Source organism: Cynocephalus volans, chromosome 1 (genome assembly GCF_027409185.1).
Source record: "Cynocephalus volans isolate mCynVol1 chromosome 1, mCynVol1.pri, whole genome shotgun sequence".
NCBI classification, from domain to species: Eukaryota; Metazoa; Chordata; class Mammalia; order Dermoptera; family Cynocephalidae; genus Cynocephalus; species Cynocephalus volans.
This window is the reverse complement of record NC_084460.1, coordinates 57208642-57230218: the sequence shown is the minus strand read 5'-3', so window position 1 is coordinate 57230218 and position 21577 is coordinate 57208642. Positions and strand designations below refer to the sequence as shown.

General features: G+C 59.3%; 1 protein-coding gene across 6 annotated transcripts in view; it reads left to right on the top strand.

Annotated features, from left to right (window-relative positions):
- Positions 1 to 698: 698 nt before the first annotated feature.
- The window catches only part of KCNQ2 (potassium voltage-gated channel subfamily Q member 2), a 64351-nt gene continuing 43472 nt past the window's right edge, over positions 699 to 21577 (top strand). For all 6 annotated transcript variants that reach the window (XM_063092242.1, XM_063092250.1, XM_063092233.1 and 3 more), the window contains exons 1-3: positions 699 to 994; positions 20056 to 20146; positions 21262 to 21388. In XM_063092242.1, the coding sequence (XP_062948312.1) occupies positions 699 to 994; positions 20056 to 20146; positions 21262 to 21388 (514 nt within the window). The remainder of the gene's footprint in view (positions 995 to 20055; positions 20147 to 21261; positions 21389 to 21577) is intronic.

Here is a 21577-nt window from a genome sequence, read left to right as displayed (position 1 = left end):
TCGACAGAGGGCCTTTCTCGGTGTGCCCCGCCACGCTGGTTGATCACGTTAACAGGTTGGCTGCAGTCAGGGGACCACCCGCAGCCGACAGCCCTCCCAGGTGAGCAGAGGAAGGCCCCAAGGGGAGGAGGCAGCGTAGGATCAGTGGCCCCTGCAGGGCCCGAGAAATGGGCCCCTCTGGCCTCCCAATGGCAGGTGCCAGACGGACCCCTCCCAGGATACTCTTCGCTCTCCAGCAGAGAGGCCACCTCTGCCCACTCTGCTCCCCGCAGGGGACACCCTCCCACCTGTGTCCAGGGACTGCTCTCCTTTGTCCCTATTTACGGCATGAGTGTGGGGCTGGTCGGGCAGTTCCGCTTCGGTCGTGCCCACCTCAAAGGTGACAGCGGGGCCGGATTCCTTGTCAATTCGCACAGGCACCGGAGCAGGGAGGGGCGGCCCCAGGAGCCCCAGGAGGGGCCCGCTCGGCGTCGTGGGGGTTAACGGGGGCGGGGCGCGGCGGCGGGCGGAGCTGGGCCGGGCGGCGAGGCGCGCGCGGAGCGAGGTGGCTGCAGCGTCCCCGCGCGCGGCCGGGCCGGCAGGAGCGCAGCGCCGCCGCGCCGTGGCCATGAGGCTCCGGGGCCGGGGGCCGGGGCCGGGGCCCGCCCCCGTGAGCCCGCGCTGAGCCCGCGCCCGGCCCGGCGCCGCCCGGCTCCACCATGGTGCAGAAGCCGCGCCACGGCGGCGTGTACCCCGGCCCGAGCGGTGAGAAGAAGCTCAAAGTGGGCTTCGTGGGGCTGGACCCCGGCGCGCCCGACTCCACCCGGGACGGCGCGCTGCTCATCGCCGGCTCCGAGGCGCCCAAGCGCGGCAGCATCTTGAGCAAGCCGCGCGCGGGGGGCGCGGGCGCCGGGAAGCCCCCGAAGCGCAACGCCTGCTACCGCAAGCTGCAGAATTTCCTCTACAACGTGCTGGAGCGGCCGCGCGGCTGGGCCTTCATCTACCACGCCTACGTGTGAGTGCCGCGGGGGCGGGGGTCTGCGTGTCCCGAGCTCTGGGGACTGCGACCCTCCTGCCGGAGGAGGGCGGGGACTGGAGGCCTGGGGTCCGCGTCGTGCAGGCCGCGGTGGGGAGCCCGGCGGGGGTGCACCAGCCCCGGCCCGCAGGACGCCCCAGCCCCCTCCTCAGCCCGGAGGCCCCTCCCCACCGCGCGGAACAAAGGGCCGTCCCGGAGGGCGCGTGGCGCTGCCGTCCTGCTCTGGGTCTGGACTACCGGGGACCCTGTGGGCGGGAAGAGGTCGGCCCCTCCTCCGACATCCTACCAAGCTTCGCACCCTCAGTCTGGGGCGAGCTCATGAGTTGCCGAAATGGTGGAGGGGTCCTAACACTACCCGGCCCCATCCTGCCCCGGGTGCCCGCATCCATCTCCGTCGTGTCGTCGCGAATCCCATCCCCACCCCCACCCCCACCCCCACCGCCCCCCACACTCAGCACAGCCCAGCCTCTGCAGCTGTGGCTGCCCCCGGGGCTGCCCGCTCACATTCTGGGCTCTGGACCCCCTGGCAGAGAGAGATGAGAGGAGGGGCCGAGGCCGTCCTAGGGCAGCCAGCAGGGCCGGGAAGGGGCTGTCCTGTCTCCCGGGCCCCGCGCTCAGAGCTGCTGCCTGCAGGGGCAGGACTGGCGGGGGCGGCTGTGGCCTGGTCGTGTGCACATGGGTGTTCGTGTGTCCGGCATGTGCAGGCGTTGCTGCGTGTGCGAGTGCGTGTGCAGCCTCCGAGCGTTAGGGCGCCTGCTCTCCATCCCAGCTAAAGAGCGCTCGAGAGGGCACCGAGACTCGGCCATTTTGTGTGGAAGAGGCTTTTGGGATGGGAGTGAGCAGCGGGTTCTGGGAACCCGCCTCTGGCCAAGAGCCTGGACCGAAAGGGATGTGTGCCTGTGAGTGTGTCCTGGACAGACCGCCCGTGAAACGTGATGGAGCACTTGGGGATGGGGGGAGATCCTGAGAGGGAAACACCGGCCCCCTGCAGGGAGGGCCCCCTCCCCAGGCACAGCCCCAGTGCTGAGCCCCCCAGGCAGTCCTGAGACCCCCCCCAAGGCAGGCGTCCAGCACTGCCTGCAAAGCCCCTGCATCCTCCAGCAAGGTGCATCTTTTCCCCAGTCCAGGGTCCATGCTCCCTGACCCTTGGGGCAGCTCTGTGTGTCCTCACCAACGGCCCCTCCTTAACCATCTTCCTGCAGACACCGCCTCCCTCCTTGCCTGGCTGGGGGCCAAAGGGGGTCCTGGTGGCACTGGCTCTATTCAGCCAGGTCCTGCCTGAGGTGACTTTTGGAACATGGACAAGACAGATCCCACCCCCCACAGCCCACCTGCCCAGCGTGGCCCGGGCCTCAGTGGCTGGTGTCAGACCCATGGTGCTGCTGCCCAGGGTCCAGTGGGCTGGGCATGGGCATCCCTGGCTGGTAGCAATTCCTGGGGTTCCCCTTTGGGTCAGGAGCCCTCCTGTGGCCCTGTCCACAGTTCTGAGTGGCTCTCCCTGCCTGGGCCTGAGCTGGGCAGCCCCTCCATTCCTCCCTCCTGTTTCCTGCAGTGTACAGAGCTGGAAGCAGAGTGTGTGGGAGGCCCCTGCACTTGTGGGGTCTGTCGGCTCTGCCTAGATATCCCTGATCAGGACAGGCCTCTCTGTAGGGCAGCTCCCACTCCTGCAGTGTGTGGGGGCTTTGGGGCCGAGACCCTCACCTATGAGGCAGCCCTGCCCTTCAGCCTGCTTCAGGCCTCTCCTTGGGCATGGGCTGCTTTGAGTTTCCTGTGAACCTAGCTCCCCTGTGGGGGTGGCTCAGACTTGGGGGAGGCAGCCCCACTAGCAGCGGGATTTCTTCTGGGGGGTGGGGGTAGGCAGCAGGGTCAGAGCAGTGTCCTTGGTGGCCTACTCTCTGGTTAGACACTAAGTGTGGTCTCAGAGCCTCTGCCAGCCTCAGTTTTCCTGTCAGTAAAGTGGGCACAGCTGCTCCCTGCCAGGGGCCTTGTGAAGGGCAGGTGAGCAGGGCTGTGCACACTCCTCCTGACTGGTCCTGTGAGCCCTCCCAGGAAGTGGCACAGACCAGTAGTGCTGCTGTGGCCCATCCTGGTGGCCCAGCCCCCACCCCTGACGGGAGCTTCTTGAGGGTGTGGCTTCTCCATGCCCCCCCAGGGGCAGAACTGTGCCAGCCTCTCTGGGCATCCCTGCTGCATCCCTGGGGGGTAGCCGCTGTCCAAGGTGGAGAGGGAGGTGGCTGGCCAATGGCCCCAGTGCTTGGTGGGCATCAGCCAGGCCCACCAGCTGCAGCCACTCTGTGGAAGGGGATATCCCTACTGATGTGCCTCTGTGTGGAGCCATGGATGTCTCTCTCTGCCTTCGAGCTTTTCCAGAAGCTCTTCTGGAGAAGGGAGTCAGAAAGAGTCCACGACCAGGGGTGGGGGGTGGGCGAGGTATGGGCCTGCCTGAGCAGAAACAGCTTGGACCTGCTCCTCCCGGTCCCTCCCAAAGGGGCGTGAACCACAGGAGAGGCCCAGAACTGTCTGGGCCGATGCGTCCACTGCAGGCTGCCCTGGGGAGCTCCCTGGGGTGCTGTGCACTGGGGAGTCCTTCTAGAGCCTGAATCCCGAGTGCTGGCTTTGCTCTTGTGCTGCCCAGCTGTGCACAGGATGAGCACCGGGCAGGCACTCCACCAGGGAAGCAAAATCTCCTCGGCTGAGATCTCTGTGTGGCTTGTCAGGAGTGGAAGGGGCCTGCACTCCCCAGGCTGCTGCTGTGAGCTGGTTGCGGTTATTTCTCACCGCGAGCCTGAGAGAGGGCAGGTAGCCCTGTTTTTACTGCTGGGGAAACTGAGGCTGAGAAAAGTTGAGTGAGCTCTAGAGTTGCCCTGCTTACACTGAAATGTGGGGTCCCAGCCTCAGAGATGAGAGCTTGGGGGTGCAGATTGCTTGACTTTTCCAACATCCAAGCCACTTTGAGTGGCCAGGATGAAACTGTTTAAAATAGGCCCGATGGAAAATCTGGCGTCGGGAGGGACTGTGCCATGGAGGCTGGGCTCGTATAATCAGCTTGGCTGTCTGGGCTGGGCCTCAGGTGGTGTCCGGGTGCCCCTCTAGAGGCCTCTGAGCCATGGTCTGCATGGCCAGGTGCAGTCTCCCATTTCACAGAAGTGAGAGTGGAGGATTGGGGAATTCAGGGCCTTGCTTGAGATCCCTTGGGTGACCTGGGCCCAGCTGGGGCTCTTTCCTGTGTGAGCCCTGAATAACCCAAGTGGAGTCACGTCCAGGCCTGTCAGAGGCCCCTGCACCTCCCTTGAGGGGCCAGCCCTGTGGGCAGGCCTCAGGCATGGTGGCAGGATGCCCCTCTGCCCTCAGCCTTGGCCTAGGAGTGCCGGCCACTCTCTCCCTAGGTCTGGCTGCATTTGAGGGACAGGTGCAGGCCTGGCTGGGCCCTTCACAGATGGGAGAGGCAGCCACTTGCAGGACCAGGGTCGGGTGCCTGCTGACCAAGCGTTTTACTGGATCTCTGAATGGCGTGTTCTCAACCCCTTTCAAGTCTTAGGCCTTCCCACAGCCCTCCTGGGGAGGAAATATCTATCGACTGAAGAGTTGGAGAATCTTATGGAAATTTCCCAAAAGGTGAAAATGCTTCAGAGTTGTGGTTTCCAGGGAAACCTGCATTCCTTTGGGGCTGGGCCTGTCAGACTTCCCCAGGCTGCCCATAGGCCTCCTCTGCAGGATTTCTAATCCTCACCAAATAATTTAAAGTGAAATCACTCTGAAACGATAGAATATCACTACGTCTGGTTATGCCATGGAGTGAATCTCTATAAACATTCTTGTGTCAGCAAGGTACTAGAAAAAACAATTAGCAGGGGGGTGGGAAGCTCACTTCTTGAATTTCACAGATTAGACAGAGGAAATCTCAGTTTTTGAGAAGCCAGTACTAGTCAAATATTAGAACCTGTCTCTGCAGGGACTCAGAAGGAGGCATGGCTTGGCCAGCTGGGCCTGGAGGTCTTTGACATGAACACTGGTGGGTGTTAGGGATTCTCAGTCCCCCAGATGCCAACCACGTGGGTGGGAGGCCCATCTCTGATTTTGAAAATGTTTAGACCCTAAAATGTTTTTGGAGAAACCATGGTCACTTCCAAGAGCACAGTCTGAGTGCACTGGTGGAGAGAGTAGAGGTGGTGTCCCTCGTTTGTTTCAGATGACCCGTTAATCCCCAGGTCTTTGTTAGTCCCTGTGCTCCTGGCTGCCCAGCACCCAGGTTGAATGTGTCCACGCAGTGTGCACACTCAGGAGATATTCTCGGTACCTGCCAGCGGGAGGCACAGGGCTAGCCTCCGCCCTCTGGGTGCTTACAGTCTGGAGAGATGAGTTTGCTACACACGAAGTGGGGTCTATTCTAGGAAAACAGGTGAGTCCAGAGGGCTCCTTGGGGAACGTCATGGAAGGTGCCAGCAGCAGGGCTTTGAGTTTGGGGAGGGAGGCCATGGGATGGCCACGCAGAAGACCAAGGCAGGACAGGCAGCAGCTGCCCTGGACTAGACAGGAGGCTTGGGGCCTGGGGCTCAGACTGTGTCTTGTTAGAGGCTGCGGTGAGCACGGTGGGCCGCACTTGGGAAGGTGGTGGGTGAGCCTGGCCTGGCAGTGGCTGTTCTTCATAAGGCGAAGCTTGTGAGGGGGCGAGGCCTGTGATGTCCCTTACGAGGGACTGGGTATTGTGTTCCCTATTAATGTTGTGACCGACAGTGCCCAAGTGGATCACCTTTCAGGTGGGTCACTTTAAATATCTTCAAGAGTAAATGTAGGCAGCTCTGAGACGTGGGATTGCTGGGCTGAAGGGCATGTTCCTTGTCCACAGACATGGCCTCGTCCCTCCCAAGGGCGGCCCCTCTGTGCCCCCACCCCACGTTACATGTGCAACCTGAATGGTTACTACTGCTGAGGACCCTGCGCTCCCTGTTGGGGGTGAGGGACGGTGGAGGCTGGGCTGAGGCTCTGGCTGGGATCCTGCCTCCTCCACCGACTGGATCCCAGATCCCGGGGCCTAAATCTCCTCGTCTGTAATGTGGGGGTAGCTGTTGTGTCTTTATCTCGCCTTCTGGTCTAGGGGACCGAATGCATTTGAACCACCCCTCATGGTGCTGGGCACATGCCCACGGTCAGAGCACGGGGCTGTTGTTATGGCCATGGCTAAGACTCAGCGGGCAAAAGGCTTCATCCTGGAGGGAGTGTGGAGGCCAGGACGGCCCCTCGGCCACCTGCCCCTCAGCCCATCCTTTGGCAAATCCTCAGACCCGTTGGTCAGTTGCTGAGCCTTGGTGAAGAGGCTCAGGCTGCTGTTTAGGAGTGGTTGCATGTTTAGTTGTGTGTTTAGACGTGAGACCCAGGTTCTGGGTGACAGCTCGCCTGTGTGTTTGTCCAGCAGGGCTGGTCCTGGAGACACTGGCCATTTTCCTGCCAGCGTCTTCTACGGAGAGTGCTCTTCCTCCACCTGGGTGTTTGGAGATGTCTTCCTGCACGTTCCAGGATCCTGAGGGTGGAGGCATGGAGCATAGGAATGATTCTGGCTTGAAAAACACCACTGTGGGCAGGTTTTACCAGTGAACACTTAGGCCATGAAGAAACCGCTGTGTAAGCCCCGTGGATGTCTGGTTTCCACACAGACTGCGTCCGAAGAGCCCACCAGGAGATGACTTGGCTCTGACATGGGCCCAGCAAGGCTGAGTCCACTTTTAGGATGGAGCACCCAGCATTGTCCTGGAGTCGGAGATGCTGCCACGCAGGTGGTTTCCTTCGCAGGGGTGCAGCTGACAGCTCCAGGCGCTTCTCAAAGTGCCGAATAGGCTCTGATTTCTGCTTTCCTGACAGGCCCTGGATGGCCGTTCTTAGTTCTTATTTCTGGGAGGGGCAGCCGGTGGTACAGACATGAGCCCTGCACAGCAGGGTTATTACCTTAGTTTGTTCTTGGTGAGTGGGCATGCAGGAGATGGTCCCTTCTAAAGCCCATTTGTTCCTCACACGGCCAGGAAAGATGTGACCGCAGGACTCGGGGAGGGAGTGACCCAGGAGACTGCTTAGCAAATGGGTTGGGCTGGAGTTAGGGAAATGAAGGGCTGGGTTTTTATCATTTGAAGCCAGCCATGCTTTTAATTCATCCAGGAGGAAATAGGGCTGAAGAGCTCTGGAACCCCCTGGGTGGGAGTTCTCTGAGGCCTTGCCGGCCGGCCGGAGCTGCCAAGACAGCCTGGGCCCCAAACCCACATCGGTTGCTTCCCTGGTGGTTGAGCCAAAAGCTTATTAGCAAGGGGAGCTGTCAGGGTCAACATTTCCAGAAGAATACGGTGCCCCTGAAATAATTTGCTGTTAGTAAGTTTATGTGGCTTTCTTTCTGTGTAGCCCTTCAAAGAGTGGTCTCACTGAGCACGTCCTGCAGAGGAAGAGCCTCGTCTGCAGATCTGTGCTGTTGACTGACATGTGAACACTGAGTAACATGCCCTGGTTCCACATTGGTTCCACATCGGCAGGAGCCCACCCCTGGCCCCACTCGAGATCCTGGCCACTAGATTCTGGGAGCCCCTTTCCTGGTAGAGAGGAGAGCAGGAGAGGGAGTCGAGGGCCTGAGACTCAGCTGCAGCGTCAGGGTTCAGACCCGGTGCTATACTTCCTGTGTGGGGTTAGGCAGCACTGGTGGGGATCCGGGTTTGGGGAGGGATTTTCTAACCCTTCGATGTGGGCTCCTGCAGGAAGGCTGAGGACGACTCATGCACTGTGCAGCGACACTGGTGTCCAGGGTGCTGGTGCTGGTGGAGGACAAAGGTGGCAAGAGATCTGCTGCTTCATGTCCTTTTTGTCATTTAATCTCCAGGCCATGCAAGGTGGGCGAGACGGGGGGGACGCAGCAGCCCCAGTCACCTGGTGAGGAGACCTGGGCCCCAGGGTGGAGAGACCCCCGATGGTAGGCTCTCAGCTTCTCCCCTTGTTGCTGGCTGCCCAGAGCTTGGCTCCCACTGTCTAGGAGCTTGGGATGGCCGCAGGAAGGGGACGCCGGGGTGGGCAGAGCCCTGACCTTTCCAGCAGCTTCTTGCAGAGGAAGTGATGGTTTGGGGACAACAGCTGCTCCACTGGGGACAGGAGAGAGGATGTGTTCCAGACTTGCTCCAGAGTTGATTGTCATTAGGCTTTACTGGTTCCCTGGCTTGAATAAAATTAGGTCTTTAGTTTTTTTGGATTACTGGGAATAATTTTGTAAATGTACAAAGAGCAATTATTCCAGAAACTCCTAATGGGAGTCGGTTGGAAACACGGTGTCTCCAGAGGTCCCTGAATCATCTCAGTGGGGACAGGTTGGCAGTCTCTCCTGGATTCTTGCTCCATGACTGCAGAGTGAGGGCCACCTCCTGCCTGTGACCCCACCCTGTCCTCCAGGTCCTGTCTGATCCTGCCCCTTCCCGTCATGGATCCTTTAGCTAGAGACCTCAGAACTGTTCAGTCTGCTTTTCTATTTAGGCTTGGAAAAAATTCTTAAAGGGGAATGGAAGAAAAAGGCCCATTTCTCCTAGGGTCCCAGGTTTTGGGGGGATGTGGTGAAAAGCTTGGGAGCAAGGGCAGGGATGATAAGTTTTGAAAAGGCTGTGATAAGGGGTTGGAAACAGGAGGGCTGTGGTATGCGCTTGGTCAGTGCACTTCTTTTCCTGCGTACAGGCGCCTGCGTGAGGTCTGTCCGTCCCCAGCACAGTTGCAGGGGGCGGCACTCCCAGCTGTGCTGTGTTGTGCTTGGAGGACGGAGTGCGAGTGTTTCGGAGCTCCCTGCAGGGTGGGGTGAGGCAGCTGGGGCATCCCTTGTAGACAGGGTAGCTGTCCCTTTTGTTATCCCCTCCTTCCAGACAGGTCACGCACACACGGAGACCACACGCATGCACGCACACAGAAGAGACACCGACAGAAGACCTTGAGATACATAAGATAACATCTAGCAGAAACAGTGGGACTCCCCCCACTCTGCCCGTCTTCTCCCGAGTCGGCTGGAGCCCTAGTCTCTTCTCTCGCCCAGAGACATTCTTCGCACACGCTTATTTTCACACAAGGGTCACACGCACTGCTCTGTGCCTGCCGTCTGTACCACGTCTGTCTGGGCATCGTCCTGCCCTGGGCTTGGGGAAGTGCCTCATGCTCCCCCTTCTCACCCTGCGGCCCCAGTTGTGTCAGGACTTATCTGACCGTTTCTCTGTTGATGGACACTGAGGCAGTTTCTACGATTTTGCCACCGCAAATGGTCTGCATGAGGTTCCCGTGCATACATCTTCGTGCACATGCTCAGGTCTGGAGGACAGATTTCTAGAAGCTGTCTGGTTACTGTAAAAGTGTTCTCGCCCCAAATGGCTTTTTTCCTTGGACCGAATATGTAGAGAAGTTAACGCTCGTTGTTTCTGTTACTGAATAGTTACATTTTGTGGAACGACGTCCAAGCTGGAGACCAGCAGGTTGCTGTGGGGATTAGGCCCTGGGACACTACTCTGTGCCATTTGCCACTCAGATGGCTGGTGCAGAGGAACGCCAGCTACCTGGGCTAGGTGCTGGGGCTCTCCACTCTTGGAGAGGATTGGGGCACCAGACAGGGCGCTGGCCGTGGTCCTGAACACGAGCCTACAGTTAGTTGCGCCTCCTCTTGAGCTGGCAGGCCCCTTTGTGTGACTCTTAGTTTAGCACCAGCCGAGGCTCACAGAGAGTAGGGGCTCAGCTCACCGCTGTCTGGTGAGGGGGGAGGGGCTGGTGTTTGAGAGGCCCCCACAGTGGACGACCAAGGCCTGTTAGGGGCAGAGACACACGGGCAGTCTTCTTCTGTTCCTGTGATCATTTTGGCCAGCTTATCCAAGATGCCTTCCATGATGCATGCAGTTTGACTAGCTGAGCTGACTGTGTGTCACGCGGGAGCATGTGGAACGTCTCCGTGGCTGAGCAGGGGCTCTGGCCCCTCCTGCACGTCGAGCTCCGCTTTGTTTCTTAAACACTTGGTGATGGTTTGTTATTTTTTCTGATGACAGAAATAAAACACTGCAGGAAATTGGGAAAATGCTGAGAAACACAAGGAAGAACATTTGTTCTCCCTGCTGGGTTTTCAAGCATCTGTGCCCATCTATGCATTTCTTAAACTAAACAGGATTCAGGCCCCTGTAATCTCTCTTCTGTGTTAAGGGTGTGTGGTGGGGATTTCCCTGTGGAGTGGATGACCTTGGTCTGGCAGGTGTGTTGGCGTCCTTCCGTTGTGACTGCTGGTGTTGCTGTGGCCCCATTGTGGACACTTGGGGGTGGTCCCAGTGTGTCCAGTCCAGGTTGGCCCAGGTGGCCCTGTCCCTGCTTTGCCTCATCCCGTGCTTTAGGAAGGCTGGTGAACGGGGAGCAAGGGCCAGGCTGGCCTGAGAGGGGCTTGTTTGGGAACGAGGTCCTGTCTGTGCTCTGGGCCCTCTGAGGGGGGCCTCGGTCAGGAGAGCCGTTGTTGTGGTGCCCTGAGCACCTTAGTGGTTTTGGGTATGGCTGATAGGCCACGAGGCAGCGTGGATGTGGGAGACTGACGCTGACCAAGGACAGAGTCATGTTTCAAGCACAGAAGAAAATGCCTCCTGGAAGGGGAGACCTCCCCCTGGCCCCCCCCACCTGAAAGTCACATGCACGTCTGCTCCTGAGGGTGGGGCCTGCAGATGACGCCCCCAGGGAAAGTTGAGGCCTCAGGGCAGAGCCTTTCACTGGATGGTGGGGTGGTCCCCTGCCCATAGGGCTGGTGCTATGGGGCCCAGCACCGGGGACTGGGGGAGTCTGTGGGGAAACAGCATTCTCCTGTGCCCCCCAAATCTGTCCTGTTACAGAGAGAAACTGAGGGGCAGGAGGAGGGCACTGCCTGGGGCACAGGGCCAGCAGTGGACATGTGGCTCACCCACCCCGGCCAGGGAGGCACTTTCCTGCTCTGCAGACCTTGATAATGAGGCCACACTATTTTCTTTGCCTAAAAAATTGAGGTAAAATTCTCCTAACATACAATTAGCCACTTTAAAGTGAACAACTCAGTGGTATGTGTTGCATTCACCATGATGGGCCTCCACCGTTCTCTCTAGTTTCAGAGTGATTTTGTCACTCCATAGAAACACCCCAGATCCATTGGCAGTCACTCCCCTAGCCCCCATCTCTGCAGTCTGCCTGCTTCAGGTGTTCAGGGAGTGGAATCCCATGGCAACCGCCCCCCATGTCTGGCATCCCTCGTGGCTCCTCCCTGTGATCACATGTGCCAGGGCTTCGGGCCTTTCATGGCCATGTGGATGGACTGGCTTGTCTGTCCACTCACCCGTGGGTGCATGTTGGGACTGATTCCACACTGGGCTGCTGTGGGTGGAGCCACGTGCGCGCTGGGTGCATGTTTCTGCATGGACATGCGCTGTCGCATCTTGTGGACCGCAGCTTGTCTTCCTGCCCTCTGGGGTTGGGCCGTGTTCCTCCTGGTCTCAGGCACCCCTCCGGCCCCTCCAGGCGCACATGTCCAGGGTCCCGCCTCCTTGCCCCTGGCTCCTGTCCTCCTGGCTGTGTTTGTGGCAGTGCTGTCACATACCCGCGACGGTGTCTTGAAGCCACGCCAGGGCCTCCAGCTGGGTCGACTTGGCCAGGAGGGAGTCGCAGCCACCGCTCCCATGCATGTAGTTTGGGGTACTTGGGGGATGGAGTGAGCAGATCAGACGAGGCCCCACCCCAGGACAGTGAGTGGACACCTGCATTGGGGGCGATGGCACGGGTGGAGGCCAGGCCCCAAAGAGAGGAGGCTGGAGGGAGTTGGGGGCTGCTTGAGAAGGGTGGGCTGGGCAGCCTCCTGGAGAAGGTGATGCTGAGAATAAAATGTGGGGATGAAGAGGCAGCCCTGTGACCTTCAGGTAGAAGAGAATTCCAGGCGGGAGGAGAGCGTGTGCCAAGGCCCTGGGGCGGGGAAATCGTCTTGGCAGGAGGGAAGCTGGTGGGTGGGGGCCCGTGTGGCCTCTAGGGCCAGTCCAAGGCTGGCTCTGTTCTCAGGGTATGGGGGTGTGGGGGGGAGAATGCGGGGTGAGCAGGGTTGGCACACTCTGGGGTTGAGATAGGGGCACCAGGTACAGGGATGCTCTTCCTGTGGTCTCAGTGGGGGTGCAGGTGCTGGCTTGGGGTGCTGGGAGGTGGGCACAGTTGGAAGGAAGAGCCCAGATGAGCTCTGGGGAGGGAGAGGCACGTCCAGAGAACTCCCAGGCTGGGGGAGGGGCTGTGGTGACTGATGAGGTCGGGTGGGCCAGGGGCCTCCATGTGGAGGGCACCCCTCCTGGTCTCTGCCCAGCCCCTGTGATCTGTGTGGGGACAGGTGACTGATGGGGAGCAGATGAGCCGCATGGAGCCTCTGTCTCCAGGGACCTTGAGTGGGAGGTGCTAAGTCATGTGGTGGCGCCTGGGGAACAGCCTTTGCTGTGTGCTGAGCTGGCAGGTTTCCTTCTAGGGCCCTGGAAGTTGTCCCACAGCCGCAGCTCCCAGGGCTGCCCCATCCGCCCATCCGCCGCTCTTTCTGGGGAGGGGGAAGGGCCATGCCGCCTGCAGGGGCCCTGCAGTTGCTGCAGTGCCAGGTGTGGCGCTCTTAGGGGATCTGGGGTCCTTGTGAGCTGTGGGCTTCTGATAGGGTGAGTGGTTAGGGACTGAGGCGCTGAGATAGTGGGACCACCACTGACCTCTGGCTCCTCTGCCACTCCCTGTCCTGGCTGAGGGACCCTGGCCAGTGGCGACATCGAGGGGTCCTTTGAGAGCCCCTTCCAGCCCTGGGGGTTGAGATGAGGAGGGCTGGCAGGGAGTTTGGTGGGGGTGAGGCGGGGCTGGGGTGGGTGGGAGTGGGGTAAGGCCACAGTTTCAGAGCCAGCAGCTGGGCCTTGTGAGGGCTGGGAGTTCCTGAGCTGTCGCTCCTGAGATTGGAAGTGGCAGCGGGTCCTGGAAACAGAGCAGTTTATTAGGGTGAAATTAGATTCCAGGTGGCAGCGCCGGCTGCAGCCTAATGGACGAGGCGTGGGAGGTCCCCCGGGAGCCCGGCCGTGGCTGCTGGGGGGATCTGCTTTGGCCTCACTCTGGTTGCCCACTCAACCGAGGAGGTGGAACCTTACTGGCGTGGACATTGTTCTGGAGAGAGGGAATTTCTGCAGGGGCCGGGGGACCACCAAGACCCCTTGGGTGGAAGACGGGCGCATGGCTTGAGGGAGGCTCTGCAGCCAGCCTGCTGGGCTTGACGCCACTGAGAGCCTCTGTTTTCTCATCTGCGAAATGGGGACTCAACACCTTCCTGCCTTTAAGGTTGTCATGTGCTTGGCGCTCAGTAGACTGAGAGTTCTACCCGTTGGTGTCAGGGCCCCCGGCCCACCCCCAGCTCTGCCTGGAACAGTGAACAGGGCCTAGGGGTGAGCGGAGAGAGTGTTGACCACACGCCTTCCCTCCTTCCCACCCCTGCCGCTCACGTGTTAAACTTTTATTTCATTGATATGTAAATGAAATGAATAAACTCCAGCAACCTCCAGAGCCAGTCTTTGGGAGGAGCCCAACTGGAGGGTCTGTCTCCACAGCAGAGAGGTCTGAGCAGTGTCGGTCAGCTGCAGGGCCGACCTGGGGGGCTCTGTTCCTGCCTGCAGCCCAGGACCCCCCACCCCGCCCACCCAAGCGTGTGGAGTGGAATCAGGATGGGCGACAGCGGCTTTCTCATGTGTCTCCAGAAAAGAAATGTTCCCTGCAATCAGATCAGGGGGGCGGGTGGGAGGGGCGAGATGGAGGCAGAGTGTCTCTCCTCGGAGGTGGGGGACACATGCATGTACACACCCATGTGCACGTGCATGCGCATGTGCACACACGCATACACATGCACACGCACATATGCTGGGACATGCAGAACACGCACACATGTGGACATGCAGAGCACACACATGCACATGTGCACACATGCAGGGGCAGGGCACACATACATGCACACACATCGTATCATTCCATTTCTGTTGCTTATAACAAAATGCACGGAACTGGGTGATTTATAAGAAAACAAAAAAAAATTTTTCTTTTAAATGTCCAGTAAGGGGATCTTTTTTTTTTTTTTTTTTTTTAAACAGGAGGTGGGGGGGGTAGGGAGAGAGAGAATTTATTTTTATTTATTTATTTTTTTTCCGTGACCGGCGCTCAGCCAGGGAGTGCACCGGTCATTCTTATATAGGATCCGAACCCGCGGCGGCGGGAGCGTCGCCGCCCTGCTAGCGCAGCACGCTACCGAGTGCGCCACGGGCTCAGCCCCAGTAAGGGGATCTTAACCCTTGACTTGGTGTTGTCAGTGCCACACTCTCCCAAGTGAGCTAACCGGCCATCCCTATATAGGGTTCTGAACCCGTGGCCTTGGTGTTATCAGCACCACACTGTCCCAAGTGAGCCACAGGCCGGCCCAAGAAAACAAAATTTACTGCTTACAGTTTTGGAGGCTGGGAAGTCCAAAGACAGTTACCCAGGAGTTTCACATGGCAGAAGATTGTGGAGCAAAGAGAGTGAGTGAGAGAGAGAGAGAGAGTTCCTCATGTGCTGTCCTTTCGAAGTCCTCAGAACCATGTCCCTGGCCACCATTATTAATCTGGTCACTAGGCAGTTCCTCAGAATCTAATCAGCTCTCCAAGGCCCCACCTTTCAATCACCATAGTAGGATTTCCCACCCTCAGCAGTTACAGTGGGGTTAAGTTTTGGGGGGGACACTCAACCCAAGGCACATGTACACATGCGCACATATGTGGACACACATGCGTGGACACACAGGGGACACCCACATGTGTGCCCTCTTGCGTGTTAGGAGCTGCTGCTGGTGCCACTGACTTCCTGAGGGGTGTTGTCTGGCCTTGACTGGGGCCCCTCTGGCCTGGTATCCATGCCTCCCTCCACCTTCAGTCCCGCCAGCTAGCCCCCTCCTGCCCCATTTCTTCCTCTTTGCACACAGGTGGTTTCAGCAGAGGGGGTCCCGCCTCTGCCCAGAGCTCAGGCTGTGGCTCACAAGCCCCTCCTCACATCTGGCTGAGGTCCCTCCTGCTGCTGGGTGAGACTGGCTGCTCTGGGTCCTGCAGTGCTATGACCCAGCCCTCCCTCATGGCCTCTCGTGATCTGGGGTTCTCTGCTGGGCACGAGGGCCTGGGTGTGGGGTTGGTTCAGTCCATGCTGCTCTCCGGATGGCCTAGTTCCTCACTGCTCAGGTGTGGATGCCCAGGGCTGTCTGAGGTCCTGCCTGGCACCCCTGCTGGCCCCGGGAATCTGGGGCTGGGACTGGCTGCTTGCTGCACTCATCTCCTTGGCAGCTACGGCTGGGGAAGCCTCCCGAGGTTGAATGCGTTATTGTAGTTCCCGGAGCCCACTGCGCCACAGTTCTGGGCCGGGCAGGAACCACCCCTCCTCCTTCTGGAGGCGCCTCTCCTCCTGTCTTTTCCTGCAGGCTTGGCCATTGCTAGGCTGGAGGGTGTGGGAACGGGCCTTGCTCTGCCCAGGGTTCCAAGGGGCATTGGTTTGCCTGTGGGTGTTGGGGAGACGGCTGGGCAGTGGCATGGCTGAGCCTTGCAGCCCAGGGCTGGGATCTCCAGCCTGGGGCTTCCAGAGTGGCTCACGCCTGTCTCTTTGGGGGAGGAGGCAGACCCAGCCCCTTTTTGGCCAGCAGAGCAAAGGTTTCCACATCTGAATGTCTCACCACAATGTCTCTCCTTGGCCTGTGGGGTCAGGCCAACATGGAAGGTTCTGGGCCCTCAGTGCTCTGAGCACACAGGTACCGCTGTCCTGGACACAGCATGAAACCCAGGGTCCTCTCAAAGGGGAGGAGAAGGAAGGGGGTCCTTGGATCTCCCACCAGCTCCTGTAGGTCTGGGGAACACAGCACGACGGGGCCCAAGAGGCAAGAAAGGCCCCGGGAGGGAAGACACTTTGTCTCCACTCTGTGCCCAGCAGGATTCCAGCTCAGGGTTGCACCACCAGCTTGTGGAGACACTGCCTTTGTGCTGCGGGCTGGGGTCCCTTCCCCCGTCCTTGTGCCTGGACCAGCCCTTCTGCTACCCGGGAGGCTCGCTGGTGCCATCTGTGCCATCTGTTCTGAAAACTTAAAAAACAAAACTTGGAGCCATCGCCGGCACTTTCCGGGGTGGCACTGCCAGGGGAGGGGAGGCCTCCGGAGTGGTTTTCCTCCGTGGAGGGTTTGCTGGCCCAGCCGTGGCAGGCAGAGGGTGGGAGCAGCCTGCTGTCCTCCCTGGCCGAGCTGGAACACACTGGAACGTTCAGAGGGGCCGGCTGTGGGACTCTGCGTGGTCATGACTGCTGGGAACAGCCGCAGATTCGCATATCATCATGTCAGCACACTCCCTGTCTCCGGGGCTTGTGGAATGTTCTGAGATGCCTGGTCAGAGCCTTGTTCTTTTTTAATTTAGAGGAACATTTCTTCCAGCATGAAGACCTGGCCTTCGGGGACACAGCACTGTGACTCGGCAGTGGAGTCTGTGGGGCTGTCCCCAACCCCCTGCCCTGTTCTGCAGTCTGGTGAGACTGACCTTCTGCCAGATCCCCACACGCCCTCCCTCTTCTCCGCTGTGGTCTCCCTCCCCACATGCTCTTGCTTCTGCTGGGAACATGCTTACCTCCTACCCTTGTGGCCGGGCGACTCCTCTTCACCCTGCAGAGTCTGTCCCGGTGGACGCATCCTTGGGGAAGTCCACCAGGATGACGTGTCTCCCCTGGGGTCCCCAAATTGCACCGCTGTGCTGAGCTGGGTTCCTGTGTCCCATCTGCGATAGGGATGCTTCTGTGCCCCCTGCATCTCTCTGCTGCCCAAGCCTCCTAAGTCCTGACTTGGAACCCTGTTCCTCTTCCCACTCCTTCCTCACTGCCTGAGTCAGGAGAAGATGCCACCAGGCAGACAGAGAGCTTGAATGGAAGGCACATGAGACGTCTACAATTTTTTTCCAGGGCTCAGTTAATTGAATAAATTGGCTAATGAGCCAAGGAAATTAATTGCGGTTTTGGAATGTGACGTTCCTTTGCTTGTGTTTTGTCCGTGCCAGTGGGCACTGGTGTGACTTTGTTTTACACTGCTGACGCCTCACCCAGGATCTGGGAAACGCGGGGATCGTGTCAGACACGTATTTGGGGGCCTCATGCCCAGGGAGGGGCTGCGTGCCCCCAGAGGCCACGCCCGAGCTGGAAGCTGTCGCCATGGGGGTGGGCGGGCTGAGGACTGCGTTGTCTCTGTGGCTGCTGTCATTGGCCTCCTCAGGCTTTAGGGTCTGGCTGAGTTTTGGAGTTCTTGGTGCTGGTGTGCTGATGGCTGCCACTGGCTGCCGGCTGGACCGGGTGGGGCCTGGGGCCTGAGTCAGTGGTGGCTGTGGTTGGGCTCCGGCTGGACCACACAGCGTTGAGCACTGAGGGGCCCTCAGCAGTGCCCACAGGGCGGCTCATGGTCTGGACTCAGGGCTGGGTGGAGCTGGAGTGATGGGGGAGGGGATGCAGGGTGGGGACCAATTTTGTCCCCTTGGGGCCTCTGTCTAGCTTGAGTTCTATGCTGCTGCCTGACCCTCAGCTCAGCTGCAGGGCCTCTGCCCCTGAGAACGCCACCCCGCCTGTCCACCTGGCCAGTGTGCTGGCTGGTGTGCTGGCGGGGCCTGGGCTGTGGCGCCCCTGCCGGCCTGCACAGAGGCTCCCAGTTCCCATTAGTCGGGCACTGATGGCTCCTGCTGCTGTTGCTGCAGGCACGGCTGGCCACGGCAGGTGGGCAGCTAAGGGCACTGGGCAGGTGCTGCATGTGGGTGTAGACTTTCCCTGCAAGACAAGCCCGCCTGGCGAGAGAACCCACTTTCTCCCCACAACTGTCCTTGGCATTGATCGAATCAGCAGCCTGCACTGCTGAATCAGCTTGTTCCCGGCTGGCACGCCTGGGCCCCTGGCTGTGGCCCCTTTGTCCTCTCTCAGCCCATGACTGTCAATTTTATGTGAGGACTCTGCTGGGCCGTGGTGCTCAGTTGTTGGACAAATACCGTTTAGATGTTGCTGTGCACATATTTTCAGACGTGAGTAATGCTTAAATCCTCAGACTTGAGTAAAGCAGACAACCCTCCACAATGTGGGAGGGCCTCGTCCAAGTGGGTGAGGCCTTGAGAGCAAAGATGGAGGTTTCTGGAAGAACAGTGGATTCTCAAGACTACAACATCAACTCTTGCTGGGATTTCCAGCCTGCAGGCCTGCCCTACAGACTTGCTGGCCCCACAGACTCCTGACCTGATCAACGCTTTAAGATAAACCTAATGTGCACACACCTGTGTCCTGTAGGCTGTTTCTTGGAGAGCCCTGGTGGAGACGTGGCCCCAGTGTCCTCGGATCACAGTGTCTCCACCCCACCCTCTGCTGGGAGGAGATATGGGAGGACATCCCAAGCAGAGGCTTGGGGGATGGAAGCCAGTTGGGACAGAACGGACCCCTGCTGTCCACAGGTAAAAGGGTGCTTCTTGTACCTCTGGGCTCCCAGTGGGCAAAGGGGGACAGATCTGAGTCTTGACTTGAGCCATGACACTAATGGCTTTATAAGATCTGCAACAAAAGCAGATGCTTCAGCCGGGTGATGTTGGGAATCCAACACACACACAGAAAACCACTACGCTCTATCGGTTTCCTCTGGGAGATCTCAGGGAGCCGATCCAATTTTGGAAACCAATACAGCGAAAAAGAAAAAGAATGAAGCATTTGTCCTTTATTTATAGGAACTTTAGAATGACCAGTAGGTGATGTTCTTTTTCTAGAAGTTTCTCTTTAAAAAGTTTCCACCTAAGAAATGAAGGTGTGATAGATTGTCTCCATCCTGCAGCCCCTACGACATTCCTGGATCTGGCCTAAGGGTCAGTGACTGCAGATAGCCCAGGGACTCCGGATGCAGCGAGCCTCTTGGGAGGACACGGCAGTCTTGCTGAGACTCCAACTTACAGGACGGAGGAGCACGGAACAGCACTGTGGGCCACCACCAGTGGGCACCCAGGACAGGATGACAGCCGTGTTCTTCAGCACATGGATCGCAAGGGGCCAGTCAGAGGAGACTTAGGGACAGACCAGCCACGGGCAGCCGTTGGCCCCCGTCTGCGCCCTGATTTGAACACGCACACTTGTGAGCTGTGCGGGGAACTGCGGACACTGACTGGATGCTTGCTGATACCGAGGGACCACTACTGGCTTTTTAAGGACAACAGCGATACTGTGGCCATGTCTCACAGAGCTGTCCCATACAGCGGTGGGCACTGAAGAATTTACGGTGTGTCAGAGGAGGCCTCATGGCTAGGAAAGAGTCACAGAGCGTTCGGGAGAATTTTAGTGTGGCTGTGAACTTGAGTATCTGAGGGAAGGGTTGAAAAATGATCAGTAAGGGCCGGGTAATAACTGGGGAGGGGAAGTGGGGGGAAAGAAGAATTATGGCAGGAGACCTTGGCTCGTGGGGTGGGGGCTCTGCAGCTTACCAAGGAGAAACTTTGAGCTTCCTGGCAGCCAGGGCAAGGCCAGAAAGAAGATTATCTGAGAAGTTCTTACTTCATATCAGGTTTAATTGGAAGATAAAAGTTTTCTCCTCCTGGCCTAGAGAGGAAATAGTTGCCTGCAAGGAAGAGGGATGAGCGTGCATTGAAAGCCTCTGTGCAGCAGGTGCTGTGGGTCTTGCTCATTTTCTTGTCCTGCAGAAGTTGATGGGCAGGCACTGGTGTTCTCTTTTTATTCTGGGGTTTTGGGGACTTTCCGAAGGCATGAGACTGTCAGAGTGTGGAGACAGGGCATCCTGGACATGGTGTACCGACCCCTATCATCACCCCATGTCACCGAGGAGTGGGGAACGGTCCTGGGAGTGAGGGCGGCTGTGGCACCTCTGACCCATGCTGGTTCTTGGTGGGGTAGGGTCCCACTTCCTGCAGACACAGCCACACCAGCCCTCTGTTCCCTTTTCTCACTGTCAGGGCATGGCTGGGCCTGGCTGACCTGCCATCTGTACCTCTGTCCCCCAGGTTCCTTCTGGTCTTCTCCTGCCTCGTGCTGTCCGTGTTCTCCACCATCAAGGAGTACGAGAAGAGCTCGGAGGGTGCCCTCTACATCCTGGTGAGCGCTGCATGGGTGGGCACAGGGCACAGGGCCCTGGGGGCCCTGCTGGAGCCAGAGCCACCCCGAGCAGTGGACAGCGCAGACGGCAGCCTGTCCCCCTTCCCATGACTGTGGAGCCTCTAATGCCGGGGTCTCCTCTGATCCCCCAAACCTGAATTCCTGTGTGAGCCTGGCCCCTCCTAGGGCAGGGGTCCTGCACCCGGTGCAGCATGATGTAGCCCAATGCTCCAGTTCCACGTGGTGGCTCCACCGCCCCCTCCCAGCTTCCCTGCCCCCAACACTGTCACAGTGTCCTGTCAGCCCCCACCTGCCCCCCAATACCCTGGCCACCCGTGACGCCCCAGCACCGCCCCTCCTCCCGTGACGTCACAGTTTCTGGCAGCCCCTACCCTGGAGGGTCCAGCTCCTCCTTTCCCACTGTCCTCGTTCTCTCTAGAGCCTGAGGCCCATGTGGCCCCCTCCCACACAGAGGTGTGAGCTGTCTCCCAGCAGACGTGGGTGCGGGGTGGGGGCTGTGAGGCTCACAGCAACCCTGAGATGGGGGGCAGGGGTGGGCGCCATGGCAACGGGAGTGTAATTTCTGTGTTGCTGTTAGTAACGGGAGTGGGGGCGGGCCCCTCAAGAAGACTGATCCCCACCAAAATGCACCTCCCCCCTCCCCTGCCTGGGGCTGCCTGAGTTCTGGGAGGAGGCTGTCCTCTTCCCTTTGCAGTTACCGGGGACCCTCCCTCAGCTTAGCCTTGCTGTGCCCCCCCACCATCAGACCAGGCAGGCCCCTCCCACCAGCTCAGACAAGGCAGAGCCCCCCACATCACTGGCTTAGAGAGGGCAGAGACCACCCCTCAGGTCGGGCAAGGAGTTGGGGAGGGTGGCCCCGTGGTAGTCTTTGGGCCCAGAGTTGCTCATGGCTGCAGGATCCCCAGACAATCCCAGGCCCTGTGTCCAGAAGGGCCTGACCCCCTCCTGTTTGGAGGGTGGAGTGAGGTAGGGGCCTGTTAGGGGGTCAGGCCAAGTTTCCAGTTCTCTTTGGGGTCTCCTGGCACTGTGGCTTTGCCCCTGGGCGCGAGCCCCACCCCCAGGCCGAGGTGGCCTCAGTTGCGGCCTCCCCATAGGAAATTGTAACCATCGTGGTGTTTGGCGTGGAGTACTTTGTGCGGATTTGGGCTGCAGGTTGCTGCTGCCGGTACCGCGGCTGGAGGGGTCGGCTCAAGTTCGCCCGGAAGCCGTTCTGTGTGATAGGTGAGGCCCAGTCGGGGGGACGCCAGAGTGGGGTGCGGGCCGGAGGGCTGGGTGAGACCATGGGACTGTCTCCTGGAAGTCCTTTCTCATGGCCAACGTGGCTTAAATGTCAGGAGGAGGTACCAGGAGCCAGGCATCCTGTCCCAGACCGCACAGGAAGGGTGGACAATAGTGACTGTCCTCTCTGGG